Below are 17,203 nucleotides of genomic sequence, written 5' to 3' on the forward strand. Positions count from 1 at the left end.
TTCTGGATTTTAGGTATTGCGTTTAATTTATTCGGGAATTTTTGATTTGCTGTTTTCTTTCTTTAAAAATGATTATTTTGACGGGAAATTCACAACTTTTTTTTTCTCTAATTGAAGTCTTATTGTTGAACATGTGTCACTTGACAGAACTTTTATTTTCGAGGTAGACCGTGCAAAGTTGTCTAAATTTGCCTCTGCAACAGAAAAAGTGAAGGAAATTGGCAATGATGCACACTTGCATTTGAAAAAAAAAGGACAGAAAAAAGAATGTGAAAGCTGACAAATAAAGGGTCTGACAATGAAAATTCTCACATTTTCAGTTCTATCAACAAATTTAAGAGTTTGTTACAAGTTTTTATCACAAGATATAAAGCAATGGCTTTAATACCGCAGCTTATTGCTATTTCTTATCAGGATCAGCACTAAAAACCATCTATGAGTTAATTCTTTAAAAAATATGCAGCTGCATTAAATTAATGTTCAAACTACAATTAAAAGTGCTGAAAAACTAATTGTAGTAGATCTGGTAAAGAAAACAGATATATTTGCACTGGGAGATTGCTACCCATACATTGAAATTGTGTTCAAGGTGTACCTAACTCAGTTATCTATGGGTACCTATGAATACTGTTAATAAAAGATCTGCAAATTTGATGCAACAAAAATGTTCGGCAAATCAAGATGCATCGAGCATAGGAAAAGTTCAAAAATTGAATATGGATAGGGTTGTCATCCAGCTATCCAACACATTTTGCATCAGGCAAAACAAGCACATTTACGAATATGCATCATTTCTACTTTAAGCCCCCCCCCCCCCTCCATAAAAAAAATTCAAAAAAAAAAAAATTCAACTGCCAACTTCTATTTAAGAAAAAAGTTCTTTTGCATGATAAACATTTCATGTTTGTGCAAAACATGACAGTCGACGAGAGACTTGTGTAATTTATGGTGACAAGAGCAGTGTGAGGTTTCTTTTTTTCCCAACTACAACTTTTATGATTAAGCCACCTAGTAAATAGTAGAAAAATGTCAAAGTCTAATATTTTCTTCTCCTCCAACTACACTTTTCCCACATACAGCACTAGTAGGTAAAAGGGAAACAATAACGGAAGCCTTTTTGTCAGAACCACACATGTAACCTAAAATCATCGATTTAGTGGAGTGTACCCATGAAAGTTCGCAGCGATTTTTATGCTTGTAATGCTTTACGGCTAATATTCCGGCCAATTTTGAGGAAACATTTTTTAAGCATGGTGATTCTATGAAACAGTTTTTTAAAATGTTTGGCAGCACTGACACCGAATCATGATCTTTATGCATCATCTGATAACACTCCTTTGCAAGCATAGTCTTAATTAAATATTCCCCAACACCAGTAACGCTACAAGCTATGCTAGGTTCATCCTGAAGCTCCGAGTTTGAAGCCCAACAACCCGCTCCATAAACAGCCGCCTGTCCTATTCTTCCAGAATGCTTCAACAACAAGCCGCCACTAGATACCGCTCCAGAAACGTTCCCATATGAATCAACACACACAGCCCCAACAGTATCCAACAACATACTTTCCTTATAAGATTTCTGATTTAGGTCAAACACACCTTGTTCAGTGCTGCCGGTGGACGATTTCAGCAAACACATATTTTTCAAATGAATACCCCGACTTGTCTTTGTGGTCAGTTCTTTATCATTAACTGTCTCAAAACCATGCTCACAAGCCCAATCAACTGCTCCTTGACCAACTAACGTACATGGAGGTATACGTCCAAAAGACAAAAGTCCATGATTCTGTTCCTCGAGAACCTTTTGAGCTACTCTTATGGGATTTTTAATGTTGCTTAAAGCACCAACAGACCCAAAATTCAACGAACTGCCATCCATAACACCAGCATCACATTCCACGCAGCCATTTAATGTAAGGTTCGAACCCACTCCAGCATTTGTTAGTGCACAGTCCTCCAACTTGGACACAGCTGCAGAAACAGCTTGAACTGCATTACATTTTTTATTAAGAAGTTCTATAGCAGCTAGACATGCTTCTTTACAAGCTGTTTTGTAGACGGGTCGGAGATTTTCTGCATGATACCCAGCACCAACATGAACAGCAATAAAACCAGTCATGAAGAAAGCTGAAAATAAAAACAATACATTAGATTTGGAATTTAAGTGTAAAAAGACACATAGAGGAAAAAAATGGAACTTTCATTCAGTGAATGCAAATGTTATAAGATTACATCTTTTAATTAACAGAAAAATCAAACAATTAATTGCTCATTTATCCCAAATTCAGCACTTCCCAAAAAATATGAAACTACAAAAATTTATAAGTAAGTGATAATAAAAATTAAGTCTCTCTGAGCTAGCATATGAACATTCATCTTTCAAAATGAATGAAACTTATTGGCAGGATGTAAATGGATGAAACTCTCAGACACAGCAACTAAGTCGATACAAAGAACATGTTTCAGCGTTGGTATGCATAAATATATGATTTTTTAATTTGTTTAGATTTATATCATTTTTCTAAGTCAAAAATTTCATTTCTTTTAAAAAGCAAATAAAATCAAACAATTACACTACTTTTCAATTCAATATTGAAATAAGTAAGTACCAATAACAGAAATTAAACTAAGTGCAAGTTCACAAAAGAATAAACAATTATTTTTTTAAAGTCCATTCTAACCTTGCACATGAAAATTAACTTCCAAATTAATTGAATTGAGTATTTCAGAAAGGGCGTAAGTCAAATGGATTTCCATACAACTGACCCTCTTTCTGGATTCAATTGAAATATTTTTAGGATCCAAAAGAATTGAAATCTGAAATACAGAGAGCAATTCATCACAAAGCACACGTTCAATGTTGGCAAGTTTAAGTATCTTTTATGTTTTTAATTCCATTTTCAAAGCTTTTTAATAAACATATTAACTAAATTTAAAAATAAAAGAAATAAACAATTAATGTAGTATCCTTTTACATTTGGTGGTACCCCCCAAAATATGCATTTGCTAAAATTCAATTAAATGAACAAACTAAATATTAATATAAAAAAAAGTCACCTCTGAATGGTAAGATAACTTTTCAATTTCAAAACTGAAATATTTGCAAGATGCAACAGAACTGAAACAGGAGTTTGTCTGCGATTGAAGTGCTTCAATGTTAAAGAGCTTAGATATTTTCATTTTTTAATTTATTTATTTTAAAAAGATTTCCAACAAGTATTTATTTTAAGTTTTCAATAATTGAAAAACTTAAATGCGTAACTCCTCTTACATTTTGTACTTTTTCAAAAAAATACGCAACTGCAAAAAACGTTTTGATAAGTAAAATATTAAAACTAAAAAGTTCTATTTAGGCTAGCATATGAAAAAATAACTCCATATCTTAAAAATTGCAGGATGCAAAAGGATTGAAATTGTAAGCACAGCAAACAAATTTCTACTAAGCACATGCTGAAACATAATTTCTCATCCCCTCCCCCCTCCAGCCCTACTTTTCTTGTGATGATGAACCCAGATGCTACAAGTAGCACCTTTTTTTACAATAATACCTCTTTGAAGTAGTGGAAAGAGGATGTGGTTTATTGAACAAGCTGGTAGATTCTATTCACTAAGTTTGCTCCTTTTCAGTCACATTTCTGATAGCTAGAAGTAATCTGATTAATCAAAAGCATACAAACTACTTCTTAAAACAAACTACTAAAAATTGAATTGAAAAATGTTTGAAAAAGGCACTGAAAGTAACAATTTTGTAGATCTCACACACACAAAAAAAAAAAAGTTTTAGAAACTGCAACATGAAAATAGTTACTGGAGACAGACTTTAAAAAAAGAGACAGAGAGAAAAGCGACTAGTTCCTAGGACTGAAGTTAATTAGAACAAAAGATAATGATGCCTATAATTTAAATTTACCTTATATACTCGCATATTAGTCGATCTCACGTATAAGTTGACCTCCCTATTTTTAGGAGGAAAATCGGAAAAAATCAAAAACCAGTGTATAAGTCGAGCCCCTACTTTCAGAAAAAATCGGGAATCTTTTTCCGCTAATTTTGAATATAAATGTAGTAAAAAGGAGGATAACTAAATGCAATTAACATTTTTATGCTAAAAAATGTCCTTTTATCATTCTTTTGCACTAAGAGGGTTCACTTCAGTGATCGCGATTTTTGTAAAGGGTTTGATTTTTCTGTTACGATTTTTGTTACTCATTCCTTTAACTTTGAATAAATATTTATAAAATTTTGTGCTGTAGCCATATTATACATGATTTTTTTTTTTTTAAATGAGCATTAATTCGCAATTATTGGAAAAATTAGTAAATAAGGCGATTTCCGAACGTTTCGCGAAGTCAGCTGTTTGTTGTAATTATTTAGTCTTGATTTCACAAGCAGACCATGTAAAATAATAGCAGAATGTGTAAGTATTTACTTCTTTAGCATCTGCTTAAAAGGCTTAGACTAAAATCGGGAAAATGTTTTCAGTGTTTTTTTTTTTCCAAGAATTGTTCATGAAAAATTTTTATAAGTTCTGCTCCGCATATAGGTTGACCCCTTAACTTTTAACCTCATTTTTATATTAAATGTCTCAACTTATAAGTGAGTATATACGGAACATAAATATAAAAATGATTGGCAAATAAAAGATTTTAAAAACTTATCTTTCATGAGAAACATTTCAATCTTTGCTTTGACAGAAAATAGAACTAACTAGCAGTTTTATAAAAAGATCCCAGATTAATTTTATTTTTTTAACAATGAGAAATGAAGTTATGCACTCTATTGTTCATCTAGTATTCTCTATACATAAAAAAGCGGGGGGGGGGGTGAGAAATATAGTGCAAATCTACTTTATGTGAGGTCAAGCAGCAACCACTTGATCCAGAATTGATATATTCTGGTTAACTAGTTTGATATTGTATTAATCATGTTCAGATGCAAAAATAGTAATATCAAGAAAATATAAATTTTAATCTGGCCTTTTCTGACAAAAATAAATTGAGTAACTTTGCTGCTTTCAAAGAATTCAAACTGGTAGTGCTAAAAGTAGCTGCATTAGTAAAAAAAAGTGAATGAATTTTCTTGAAGAGTATAAAACAGATTTCAATTTTGTAACATGAAATGTAAAATGTATGAGAAATATTTACCTGTATATTTTGTAACATCAACAAGAACTAATACCACATTAATGAGTCCAATTCAGGATTGGCCATAAAATTTCAATGTTCAGACGTCTTAAAAATTTCCAAGCGCTAAAATAGTAAGATTCATAGAATGAATTTCAAGCATATAAAAGTACATAAAATAACTACTTTCTATATTATAATATTGTACCAACTGTGGTGAGTTTGCACACTAGCACACCTTCCCCATTTCATTCAAAAAAGATTCAATATTTTAAAATGTTAAGTTCAATTGCAAACTGGGACACCTCATGCCCTTAATCAGTTTTTTTTTTTTTTGAAGTAACATTGGCATCAATAAGCTTTTAAAGGCTCATTTGTTTAAGGATCCCATTCATTTCAAATCACCTGATATAAAGAGGATTGTCCCCATTGCGCAACCTATGTCCCCGGATTTTGATTAAATTTGGTGCATTTATTATGTCGGTACTGGTAAGTAATCAAGTGCATTTTTTCTCTCCTGTGTGGACAGGTTTGAATTTACAGCCCCTCAAACTTTTGAAAAAAAATTTATTTTCTGTCATTTACTAAGCCTATTCAGTATATATATACTGTACAATATACATAGTTCTGTCAGTTTTCACTAATACGATTGATAACCCAATAGTCAGTTAAAAAAACATCTTTAAACATGAATATTTATTCATTTTATTTTGGAAATTAAAAATGTTCGAGGATCGGTTAAATGTTTCTACGGACCCGTGGTGGATCCGTCAGAACAGTGATATCACAATTGGTGCATTAAGTACAGCACTTAAGCAAATCAAAAAACATAACAAAGCGTTTGGTTTTCTATACAATTTAAAACACAATTAAAGACATGTCACCTGAAGCTTTAACTAAAAATTGCAAAAAATTGTACGATGTTTTAACTCACAGTGAATCGAAAGATATCAGTTTCCTTTATAAGATAAACTAAAAGTTTTTACAACTATTTTAACACCTGGGAGTACATCTATATAAAAATAATAAGGGGCAATAAGGGCCCAGAGACTAGCTGGTCATCCTTAAACAACAAAATTTTACCCATTCCCATTTCCAATTATTGTTTTTAATGAAATATATGAGGTGTCGCGTGTGGTGCAAAATATCCAATTATCCACGGACTGACCTAAATAGGAATGTCTTGAAATAGACTTCACTTCTTAATTGAAAATAAGTGCATTTACTACATTCCGTTAAGCATCATCGCAAAAAGGAGGAAAAAAATGGTTGAAGGGTGAAACTCAGCGAACAACCCACCGCTGAATATTACGAATTTATTGTGTTTCCTTTCTATACCTATCAGGTCAGTATCAGTTAGTTTTGTAAAAGAAAGAAAAAATTCAAAAAAAGTGCTCTTATGTAATTTACTTTTTAGTTAATAAATGATCAAATAATATTATTTTATACACATTTTACTTCTCACAAAAATTAGGTATTTATTATTTTTAATAACGTATTGACATCCACTAGCTTGAAAATATGTCTTTTTCTTTTTTCCAGAAAAGGGTGAAACCCTTCGGAGGGTTGGTGACATGTGCTGGTTAACCTCTAAATGGGGTGCTGGGCTCGAAAAAGTTGAGAACCACTGGTTTAACTCTCTGATGATTTTATCACACCCTATCAAGCATGTTTCAAAAGCATTTTACACTTAATTTTTCTGATGCTAAATGTTAGTTGACAAACCGCCCGAGGCACAGGGCAATAGCTAAGCATTGATTGAAGGTTTACATGGCAAGTTACTGCAAAAAAAAATTTCATGGGGAAGAATTTTACGCATCTTACTCATGACCCAGGACCGTCAGAGAGTTAAACTACATAGGTCGATCCAGGAACAAATTGCGTGTTTTGGGCCTTTTCGCAAAATTCTAATTTGTAAAAGCGGCATCTTCACAAAATTTCAAATCTAAAAATAGCCCTTCATTAAATTTCATTTTTAAAAACAGCTTTTTCTGAGTTGCAAGTCCAATCTATTAGCCTGAAAAGAAAACATTTTAAAAAATAATAAAATAAATAAAAATCCAGCTTCCAAGTCATTTTCATCAAAAAAATAGTGCCGAAGAGAGTTTATATTCGAACTGTGATTGCTAAAATTTATCTTTACGATATAACAAGCTTTTTTTTTTCTACAAATTATCATACGTGGTTTTTTTATTATTTTTGCATTGTATGTGACACTGTAAAGCCATTTGCCTTAAATTTTTTGTTTATTTATTCCCTAATATTCTGCTCATTATTTTTAATTGGCAGGTATGCATGGAAAACAACAAAATATGATTCGAAATTTGATTTTTTTTTTCCCTCACAGTAGCCATAAATTGGTTTGAAATCGCTCTAAATTAGTTAATTTATACCATTCTATAGTGAAGTGCTTCATAAAATGCTTTAAAGGCAAGAATTGAATCGAAAACAAGGTAAGAAAAGGTCAACTGGCAAAGTTAACAAAAGCGTGATCAGAGGTTTACAGTTAAAAAAAAAAATTATGTAAAATACACATTTGAGCGCTGAAAAAGTTTCTGCAGAATTGAATGAAACATTTTGCATTTAATTTGCACCTAAAATTGTTTGCCAAGTTCTCATATTAGCTGGATTAAAGGGGACCTCTTCCCGCAGAAATTTTCTTGTTCGTGCGAAAAACAGTAAGCTTACGGTCGTAAAATCAATGATAAATAAGCTCAAAACGTTTTGGAACAACTTCTTACTCATAGATGAAAATAAATTCAATATTTTGGGTTAAAATGTTGTAAGAATAATAATTGTAATAATAATTGTAGATAGAAGAAAAAATGAGGAATTTAATCTTAAGAACTTAATTGGATCAGTTAATCAGGATAACAGCTCCCGGACTTGGAAATTTGGAATTTTTTGATGAAATAATGAATTATTCTGATCATTTAAATATTTTAACTATTAGCCCAAACTTTGGTAGTCGGAAACAACTTTCTTTTTATCAACATTACGATAAAAAGCACCCGTTTGCGTTTGATGCCACAAAAATTGTCCTTAAGCTTAGAAATATCTCATCAATCGTTAGATTTCAACTTAATGGAACATATTTGGAGATATCTGGTGACTAGATTACGAAAATACACCATTGAAACGAAAAGCGAAATAGAAAAAGTAGACTCTAAGTACGGGTGAACACTTACTCAGAAATTGCACAAAAAAAGAAAGAAAAAACAATGAAATCCATTCCCAGACGTTTAAAAGATGTTGTTGATACTGCATGATATTCTACTAAATAATAACTTTGCAAAAAGTTAGATTATTTACTAATTTTTTGACATTTTTTCAAAGTGTACAAAGACTTTTGTGAGATAAAAATTTTCGGCACTTTTTGATTACTGATTTTTAAAAAATTATGTTTTAATGTTTTATTAAAAATTTTCATGTAGTTTTGTTAAAAATAGATCATAGATCTTATAATAAAATACCTACCCCGGAATATTAATTCTAACCAATGGGATAAGGGCCTATTTCATAGAAAGTCCTAGGTTTACGAACACTTTTGGGAGCCACTGTATCAACTGCAATTTATTAAAAACAATTTATTGATTATTACCAAATTTCTAACTCTAAAAAGAAAGTGCTACATTAAGATGACATTTTTAATTTTTCAATTTCCTCTCATCAAAAATAACACATACAGTCAGCGTTGTGGTTTAGAATTGGAATGCAATATTAAGATTATAAGGATAAGAGTAATGAAACTGCATAACGGTTAAGAATATAATTTTAAAACCCTCAGAAGTTTCCTCCATAAATTAAATCAATTTAAGTAAAACCACCACCAACCACAACACTTTTCCCGATTAATTTACCGATATCATACTTTTAAGCGATGTCGTTCGTACCCTTTTTAAAAGAAAATAGAATGACAGTTTCAAGAAACAAAGGAATAATAGCAAAATTATTAGTATAACAAATTTCAAACATACTTGTCACTCATTTGTAGCCAATTTTTTGAATAAGATCAGATATCATCGATATGAACATTTAATTATAGAAAACGTTCAGAGCTATAAATATAAAAACCACTTCATATAAATCTAGAATGCGAGGAAATTAGAATATGGTTCGTGCTTGAAGAACAAAAGTCTAACCCGACGACCGGACGACGCCACAATAAAAGGACGCTGAAAAACTGGAAATAAACAAAAACAAAACTAATGGCTGGGCGTGGTCTGTTAGCGTGGGTGTAGTCTAAAGTTGTTGCCATGTCATAAAATCATAGTTTCATAACCATGCAGCAAACTCACTGCGTTATATAACTAACTGGAATAAGATCATCAAAATTACTATTTTCTCGGTACAGTCGGGGGCCTCCGGGGAGCTGTGGTAGAAGCTTCGTCTTCTAAAACGGAGGTAGCGAGTGCGATTCCCTTCGGTGGCCTGGGTGTTATTTCCTACACTTGTGATGTAAATCTTTCCTATGTATGTCCGGAAGCAAGACGCATTGTACGCAGTCCTCGATGTGTGTGAAGCATTAGCTTCTGAAAAAATAAGATAAAAAAAAATTCTCGGGGCAGTCCCTATATTTTACAAACATTTGTTCCCCTTTAAAAAAAAAATAAAAAAAAACGAAGTATTTCATTCAACCATTCTAAATGAAATGTAAACCTATTGCTTCTCTTCGGATGAAATGAACAATAACAGCAATACCGAATAAATAACTTTGTGTTTGAAATTTACATCAATTACCAACGTTCTTATGCCCAAAATTTGCGAATTACTGCAGACGCGTGTTTTGGGGTTACGAAGAAACCCTTTTTCAATCCAAAGAAGTGAGAAATAAGAAGGAAAGCTTTCCTCGTATGACTTTTCAGCCAAAAGCTCACACTTCTTTGCATTGAAAAGGGAGTTCATTGTAACCCCCGAAACACGTGTCTGCAGTAATTTGCAAGTTTTGTGAATTAAAGCTCGTTAAACTTAATAAAAGCAACATTATTTGCTATTCCAGACACGCATTGTTTCTCTTCAGTCTAAGAATTTGTGGCCCCCTTTTGAGAACTACTAAACACTTTCGTGGCTCCACCGTTCCGGCACCAAAATATCCCTGCATATTACTATATATATATAGATACGCAATTAAACTGCTGACCGCCATAAAGGGAGGACCGGTCCCTAAGTAAAGCCCTTTCTGTTTAGCAAGAGGGAAGGTCCCAATAACTTGCTACCCTCCCGGAGAGCCATGGAGAAAAATTGAACATGCAAACTTAAATACGTGTAAATAAACGTTTATTTGTTTATTTACGTTTGCATGTTCAATTTTCTTCCAAGGCTCTTGGAGGGTAGCAAGTTATTGGGAACTTCCTTCTTGCTAAACAGAAAGGGCCTTTGAACTTAGGGACCGGTCCTCCCCTTGAGAAAGCATCGGTCCCTGGTTCACTTTTTTTATTTTGGTGTTGTTTCCGTGTTCTTGCATTTTGGTGTTGTTTCCGTGTTCTTGCATTTTGGTGGTATTTCCGTGTTCTTACTTATTGCATTTTCCAATTTATATTGATTGTTTATTCATGAAAATGTTTGTACCGTTTTTGTTTCTAGCAGCTTTGCGCTGGCATTGCAGTACACTTTTGTGTTTATTCTTTCATTTTTTCTTTCAATTTTTGAATTTATATGTAAAATGTTCTTAAAATGTATCTCATGTTATATATATATATATATATATATATATATATATATATATATATATATGTGTGTGTGTGTGTGTGTGTGTGTGTGTACGTATACAGAGGGAGAGAGTTTATGTTTGGGAAGGAAGTTCTTGGGAACTCTCCCGCGAAAATTTTTAAAAACGAAAGAAGAGCTTTCTTTGATGGCGTTTAGGGAATGAGAAAAATTTAGGACCCTTGACCGAACTTTGTTACACATTGAAATCTGGAAAACGAAATTTTGAACTAACTTTTGTGATGCTAAAGGCATTACCTTTTATAAATCTCAAGAAAGGCGGCTCTCCCCAAGAAAATGTCCGTTATTGGCGCCCTAAAAATTTGACTCAAAGCTTTATTTTATACACTCCTGTTTGTGAAAATTACAACACACCATGAAGGAAGCATCATAGTTGAATGAAATTTAATACACAGTTGAATGGTAATGGTACAAATGAATGATTACATTTTCAAACCAAACAAACATTAAAAAGAGAGAAATTAGTATTTTGCGTGGCCACCACTCGCCGCAATAAGAGCTACTACACGACTCAGCATGGAGTGAAACCAAGTTTGAATATCTGCCTGTGGAAAAGTATTCCATATTGCTTGTATGCACAACCAAAGTTCGTCTGTCGAAGCAACAGAACGAGGATCACGAGCGAGACGCCACACAATGAAATCCCACACATGTTCAATAGGTGAAATATCCGGGGAATATGCAAGCAAAGGAAGAAGCTATACCTGCTGCGAATCAAGGTAGGATTTGACAGTCCTGGCGACATGTGGACGGGCATTATCCTGCTGGAATACAACCCCTGACAACCCTTGCAGGAAAGGATTAGCTTCTGGCTGTAAAATTTCGTTTATGTATCGGGTACTATTCAAATTACCCATAATGCGTAACAATTGTGACCCTCCATGATATGCTATGGTACCCCAGACCATAACTCCAGGTGTTCGTTCACTGTGGCGTTCGATAATGCACTCCGGAATGTGCCATTCACCGGCATAGCGCCTGACACGAATTCGGCCATCATGGTGCCACATATTGAAGCGGGATTCGTCAGAAAATACGACTTGCTGCCAATCAGCACGCCAGCTTCTATGCACATTGGTCCATTGTAGCCGCAGGCGGCGATGGTTTTGCGTGAGAGGAATCCTTGCGCGCAGCCTACGTTGCAGCAGACGTCTCCGAATTGATGAAGCACACAATGAAACACCTGTAGCTGTTGACCACTGTGCTGCCAATTGTCTAGAAGAAGCTATGCGGCCCGTCAGCGCCTTACGCACCAGAGGTATCTGTCATCGCGAGCTAACGTCACATTTCGGGGTCCACTCCCGAATTTTCGAGCTGTCCGATCCTCGTCCGTCCACTGCTTCCAAACATGCATGATTGTGTTTCTGGTATGCTGCACTCGAGCGTTTACTGCACGATAAGACAATCCAGCTACACGAAAGCCGACGATTCTGCCCCGTTCAAACTCCGAAATTTGCTCAAATTTCGCTTTCATTCGTCGAAGAGGTATAGTAAAGATTCAGTTAACGTTTACTCTAGCATATAACCACCGATAATCAAACATGCATCGCTACAGCCGCATGCGCTACCGGTCTGCAATTCTAATCATTTGCATATCATGCCCTACTTTACATTTCCTGCAATTTTCAGCTCACTCGCGTAAGTCCTTCGTGGTGTTGAAATTTTCACAGACAGGAGTGTAAGAAGAAAGAGGGTTTTTTTTTTTTTTTTTTTTTTTTTTTTTTTTTTTTTGAGCCAAATTCGGACTATTGGAGAAAGGGGGTTTCAGGAACTCTTCCGTGGAAATATCTAAAAAAAAGCATGTTACGCTATCTGGTGTTGACACAAGGGAAAGCGATGGAGTTTCAGGGACCCTAACTCGAAGGTTTTTCGACATTGAAGTTTTAAAAACGTAATTTTAGGCTATATAAGGCGATCTTAGATGATAGGGAAGCCATTGAGAGATCTCCCGAGGGCAATGGTAGATTAACAAGAGAAAAGCCGTGGCATAAAGGAATTGTCGCGGTCTTATACTCCCTATTGATTATAAAAGATTACCTTTTTATGAAGTTTATAAGAATTTAAGAGAAATATTGGAGGAGACATTATGAAGAATTTTTTATAAAAAGTTAACATCATTTATTCATACAAAATTTTGCCCATAAGAACATTTTCTATTCAAAAAATTATAAAATGTTATAATACTATAATGTAAATTAATGATGCTAAGCCAAAAAATATTATTAATATAGTCATCCGTTTAGATATCTTTTCGTCCCTTGAATTTAATTGAATGTTCTTATAGCGCACAAATGGGGAATTTAAGCCAACAAATCAAGAGAGTTGTGCTACATGTGAAACAAGATAATTTGCCATATGAACCTAATCATGATTGCAATGTTAGGTCAGAAATAATGGTTTTCGGAAGCTTCTCTTCCTGAAAATTTCCGAAATCGTGTTTCTGAAAACGAAATTCATACAATCTTTGAAAATTTTAAGGCGACAGCAGACTGTAGAAAATTTTCAAAACTGAAGTCATTTAAATACGATTGTATGCCATCTTTGGTCACGTTGAGGGAAGAGGCTCTCTTTCGGCTGTTTATTACCGTTTTGTTGGAGCAATAATCTAACTTTCAGCATAACGGGCGTACTTAGTCAAACACGTACTTTAACTTCATAATGATGTGACAAGAAAAATGCCCAATATAGAACCTCCCCCCCTCCCCCCCATTTGACCACTACGTTTTCATCATGTTACGCACTCAAATGTTCATATATTCTCTATGTTTGTTATAGATTAACCCCGGAGAAATGGTGGATGAACTGGAAACAGAAACACAACGTTTTGTATTAGGTAGAATCATCGAGAACGCATAAGCAGAGAAGTGTTTACTACACGCGCGATCTCGCTGCTCCTACCCAACAAAAGAAAGTGGTTCGTTTCCGCTTCCAGTTCCTCCATCATCCCTCGGGGGGGGGGGGGCAATCTTTATTCAAAACATAAAGGAAAAAAAATAGGTATTATTTAAAATATGACATAATTGCACTGAATCTGGATAAATGTTCATGTAACCTCTATGTTTGTTACTTGAAACATAAAGGTAAGCATAGCATTTATTTTTGGAAATATGACATTATCATTTTACTGAATCTGAATACTAAATCCCAAAGAAATAAAAAGGAAAAAAAACACACAGCAACCAACACTTAGAGTTTTTAATTTTTCAAACTAAAATACATATGAACATAAAAGTTTTGCATTCACTTTTTAGCGGAATACAACACAAAAACACAAATAAATAAACTTACATTCAAAATGAATATTATAGAAATTTTATACTAAGTTTTCTTATCAAACTTAACAACCGCAGTACAAAAAATGGGTCAAAAGTGAAATGCTAGAGTTAAGGAAGTTTGAAGAGTGAAAGGAATTTAGTGAAAAAAATATGAATTCTGACTTTTTATATGGTCCCTAAGTCCTCCCATTCATATTTAGGAAAATCACGAACAGTCAAATGAATTTGAGCCCAAAAAATTATCAATTTCTTGTGTTTCGAACTGGTTTATCGATGCTTATGACTTCCCTTAAAAATTACACTGATAAGCAAGCCATAGATATCTGGCATGATGTTTACTTTTTCTAATGCAGTTCATGCTGATTACAAATCTGAAAACTATTTTGCTCTATCACGTCAGGTTTTCAATATATCATCAAGAACATTTATTTTTCAACCCTTTTAGTTGGAGTTTTTTCTTTTTTTTTTCGGTTCTTTCTTTTTTTTTTCTTGTTCGGTTCTTTCTTTCTTTTTTTTTAAATTTATTGTTTAATGGAACGCCGAATTTTTCCACGGATTGTGAGTTATTCAGGGCCCCCCGAAATTTTAATACCCTATTGGAAATATGTAAGCTACAATGTTTAAAAAATTTTAGCCCCCTTAAATTATAAACTTTTTTTTTCATACATCTATGTTTTCAATTGTTTTAAACTATAAAATTATGAGAATTACTTTTTGTTCAAGTATTAACTTTAAAAATTTAATTGTTTTTGCTGGCTCTGTTTCAACAAAGTTTATAAGTTTAGTGGAAAACCAACTCTCTCCCGTTAAATGAGACAATTATGAGGAGTAACATCTAGCGTAGAATTCGATGGTTCACCTGTAGCTCAATGTTAGTATGGAGCTCACTATTAGAACTTATGGCATTTATTTTGTTTCTGTTAATTTACAATATTTCAAGATCTTTGAATCTTTTGTAATTTCTTATTAATATGAACTTAAAACTACAAATACATTGATACAGGAATTAAGTAACTTCATAACTTCCTTTTAAGTTTGGATGACTATACATGGCAGCCTATAGACATGCAAATGGCAAGGGTGTCACAGAAAAGGGGGGGTCAATGGGACCAACCCCCCAAAACTCAGTGGTGCATACTAGATCAGGGTTTTTTTTTTCCCGCGGGGCGGGTTTTTTTTTTTTTTTTTTTTTTTGAGGGTACGCCACTGCTTCTGGCTTGGGGGATGGAAACCTCAGCAATGAAGAAGAGATGAGCGATTGAGAACGTTCTTCGATTGTGCAATTTAAGGGAGTCCCACAGGTTTGTTGGGCTTCAGTCCTTAGGTTTCTAAATCGGGCCCTGGTGATGGAGTCACACTATCAGGGTCGATGGAATGTTACAGTGTGGCTGACTACTCCTGGATGCTTCAGCGCAACTTGTCAAATACTTAGCACAAACGCAAGTCTACAGCCATGAAATTCAAACCAAACTAACTTTAAATTAAGGAACTTGATGTTATACCAATTTATTTTCTATGTGTATTATACCTTAAACTAGATGATGCTATATAGTTTATGTTAATTAGTACTCTAGTCAGCAATATGTTCTCTACTGTAAGTTGTCTACAAGTTGTTTGTCTTGATACAATGTTAAACATATATAAATGAGTTGTAAGGTATGCGTCAGTCCCTATTTAATTTCAATAACATTGGTTAAGTTTCATTACAACGAAATTTTCGTTACAACGAACAAATTATGCAACCCCTCGAAGTTCGGTGCAATGGGATTTGATTGTATTTAGTAACGTCAGGCAGGAAGCTGAAATGGGAAAGGCATCTGTAGAAGGTCCACAAAGAGATGTCGTGCCAATGTTGATGATGATGATTAACTAAGATGTGATATTTTTCTGCGACTGATGGGGAAATGAAACTTCATAACTAAAAAGCGGAGTATAGGGTTAGCATAAAAGAATGACCCGGTTTTAAACTTTATATTTCATAAACATTTTCACTTAGCACTATAAATGATACATAAAAATAAAGATAAATTGTTCAATTTTCTTTCCACTCACAAATGATCGATGTGTGCGCCTTTCGTAACGCGACACACATCTAACATACATTTTGGAGTGTTTTACTGTCAATTTTTCGTAATGCTATTTTCCGTTTTTCACAAGAAGGCACTTGTCTCCTCCCTCGTCACGTGGTATCCGATGATTCCATTTCGTTGTTTTCGGCAGAAGGTATATTCGGATCATATCATTTTGTTGCAAAAGCAGCGGTTTTTTAAAATGTGAGAATAACTAAAATGACAACAGACAAGTGAAGTAATTGATGTAAAGGAAACTAACTTTTTTTTGCACATTAAAATGCACGCCCAAGTTAAGGCTGTCTGGTTGTCTCCTTTAGAAGAACGTGGATTGAGTAACAATCATCCCCGCGTAAGATGGAACTCTACGTTCAAGGGGGCGTGGCGAAATGTCTTCTCGTGAAAAACGGACAATACACACATGCGATCTTTCAGATCATGCAATGTTGTTATCAATGGTGGTGTATAAACAGTCTTTGACGAAACCCCATAAAAAATTCACATGGGGTTTGGTTTGGGAATCTGGGTGGCCAACACATAAAGGTTTAATCATCATCACCTGCACTGCCAATCCAGCTTTGCGGAACGTCAGTCAGTGGCGCAGCAAGGGAACCCCCCACCCCCACCCCCAGAGATCTTGGTTTTAACCTTGTTGCGAATCCTAATACAGTAGTTAATACATGTGTAAGGACTGCTGTGAACAAAAAACCGCCTCCAGAAGGAATTTCTGGTTGCGCTAGTGCAGAACGTGCACGTTGAAGTAGTTACTTACGTTTAAAAAAAACCTTGGACAGTTTATATTTACTTTTATGTATCATTTATAGTGGTAAGAATAATAGTTTATGAAATAAAATTTTTTATTTCAATCAGCTGCAATAAATATTACAATCTCGGGATATTCTTTTATGCTAACCCTTATGCTGCAATATATATATATATATATATATATATATATATATATATATATATATATATATATATATATATATATATGTAATAACGTATCTTGT

General features: G+C 33.9%; 1 protein-coding gene across 1 annotated transcript; it reads right to left on the reverse strand.

The window, feature by feature from the left end:
• Positions 1-439: 439 nt before the first annotated feature.
• Positions 440-9,266, reverse strand: LOC129229834 (threonine aspartase 1-like). The gene is made up of 3 exons (XM_054864208.1): positions 9,100-9,266; positions 5,144-5,248; positions 440-2,126 (listed from the first exon to the last, which is right to left on the reverse strand). The coding sequence occupies exon 3, from the start codon at positions 2,116-2,118 to the stop codon at positions 1,030-1,032; it is 1,089 nt and encodes a 362-aa protein (XP_054720183.1). The 5' UTR covers positions 2,119-2,126; positions 5,144-5,248; positions 9,100-9,266; the 3' UTR covers positions 440-1,029.
• Positions 9,267-17,203: the final 7,937 nt, after the last annotated feature.

This window comes from Uloborus diversus, chromosome 9 (assembly GCF_026930045.1).
Source record: "Uloborus diversus isolate 005 chromosome 9, Udiv.v.3.1, whole genome shotgun sequence".
In the NCBI taxonomy this organism is placed as follows: domain Eukaryota; kingdom Metazoa; phylum Arthropoda; class Arachnida; order Araneae; family Uloboridae; genus Uloborus; species Uloborus diversus.

What these genes read in the sequence shown, in the direction of transcription:
- LOC129229834 (XM_054864208.1), bottom strand. Translation starts at nt 2,118, where the DNA reads ATGACTGGTTTTATTGCTGTTCATGTTGGTGCTGGGTATCATGCAGAA.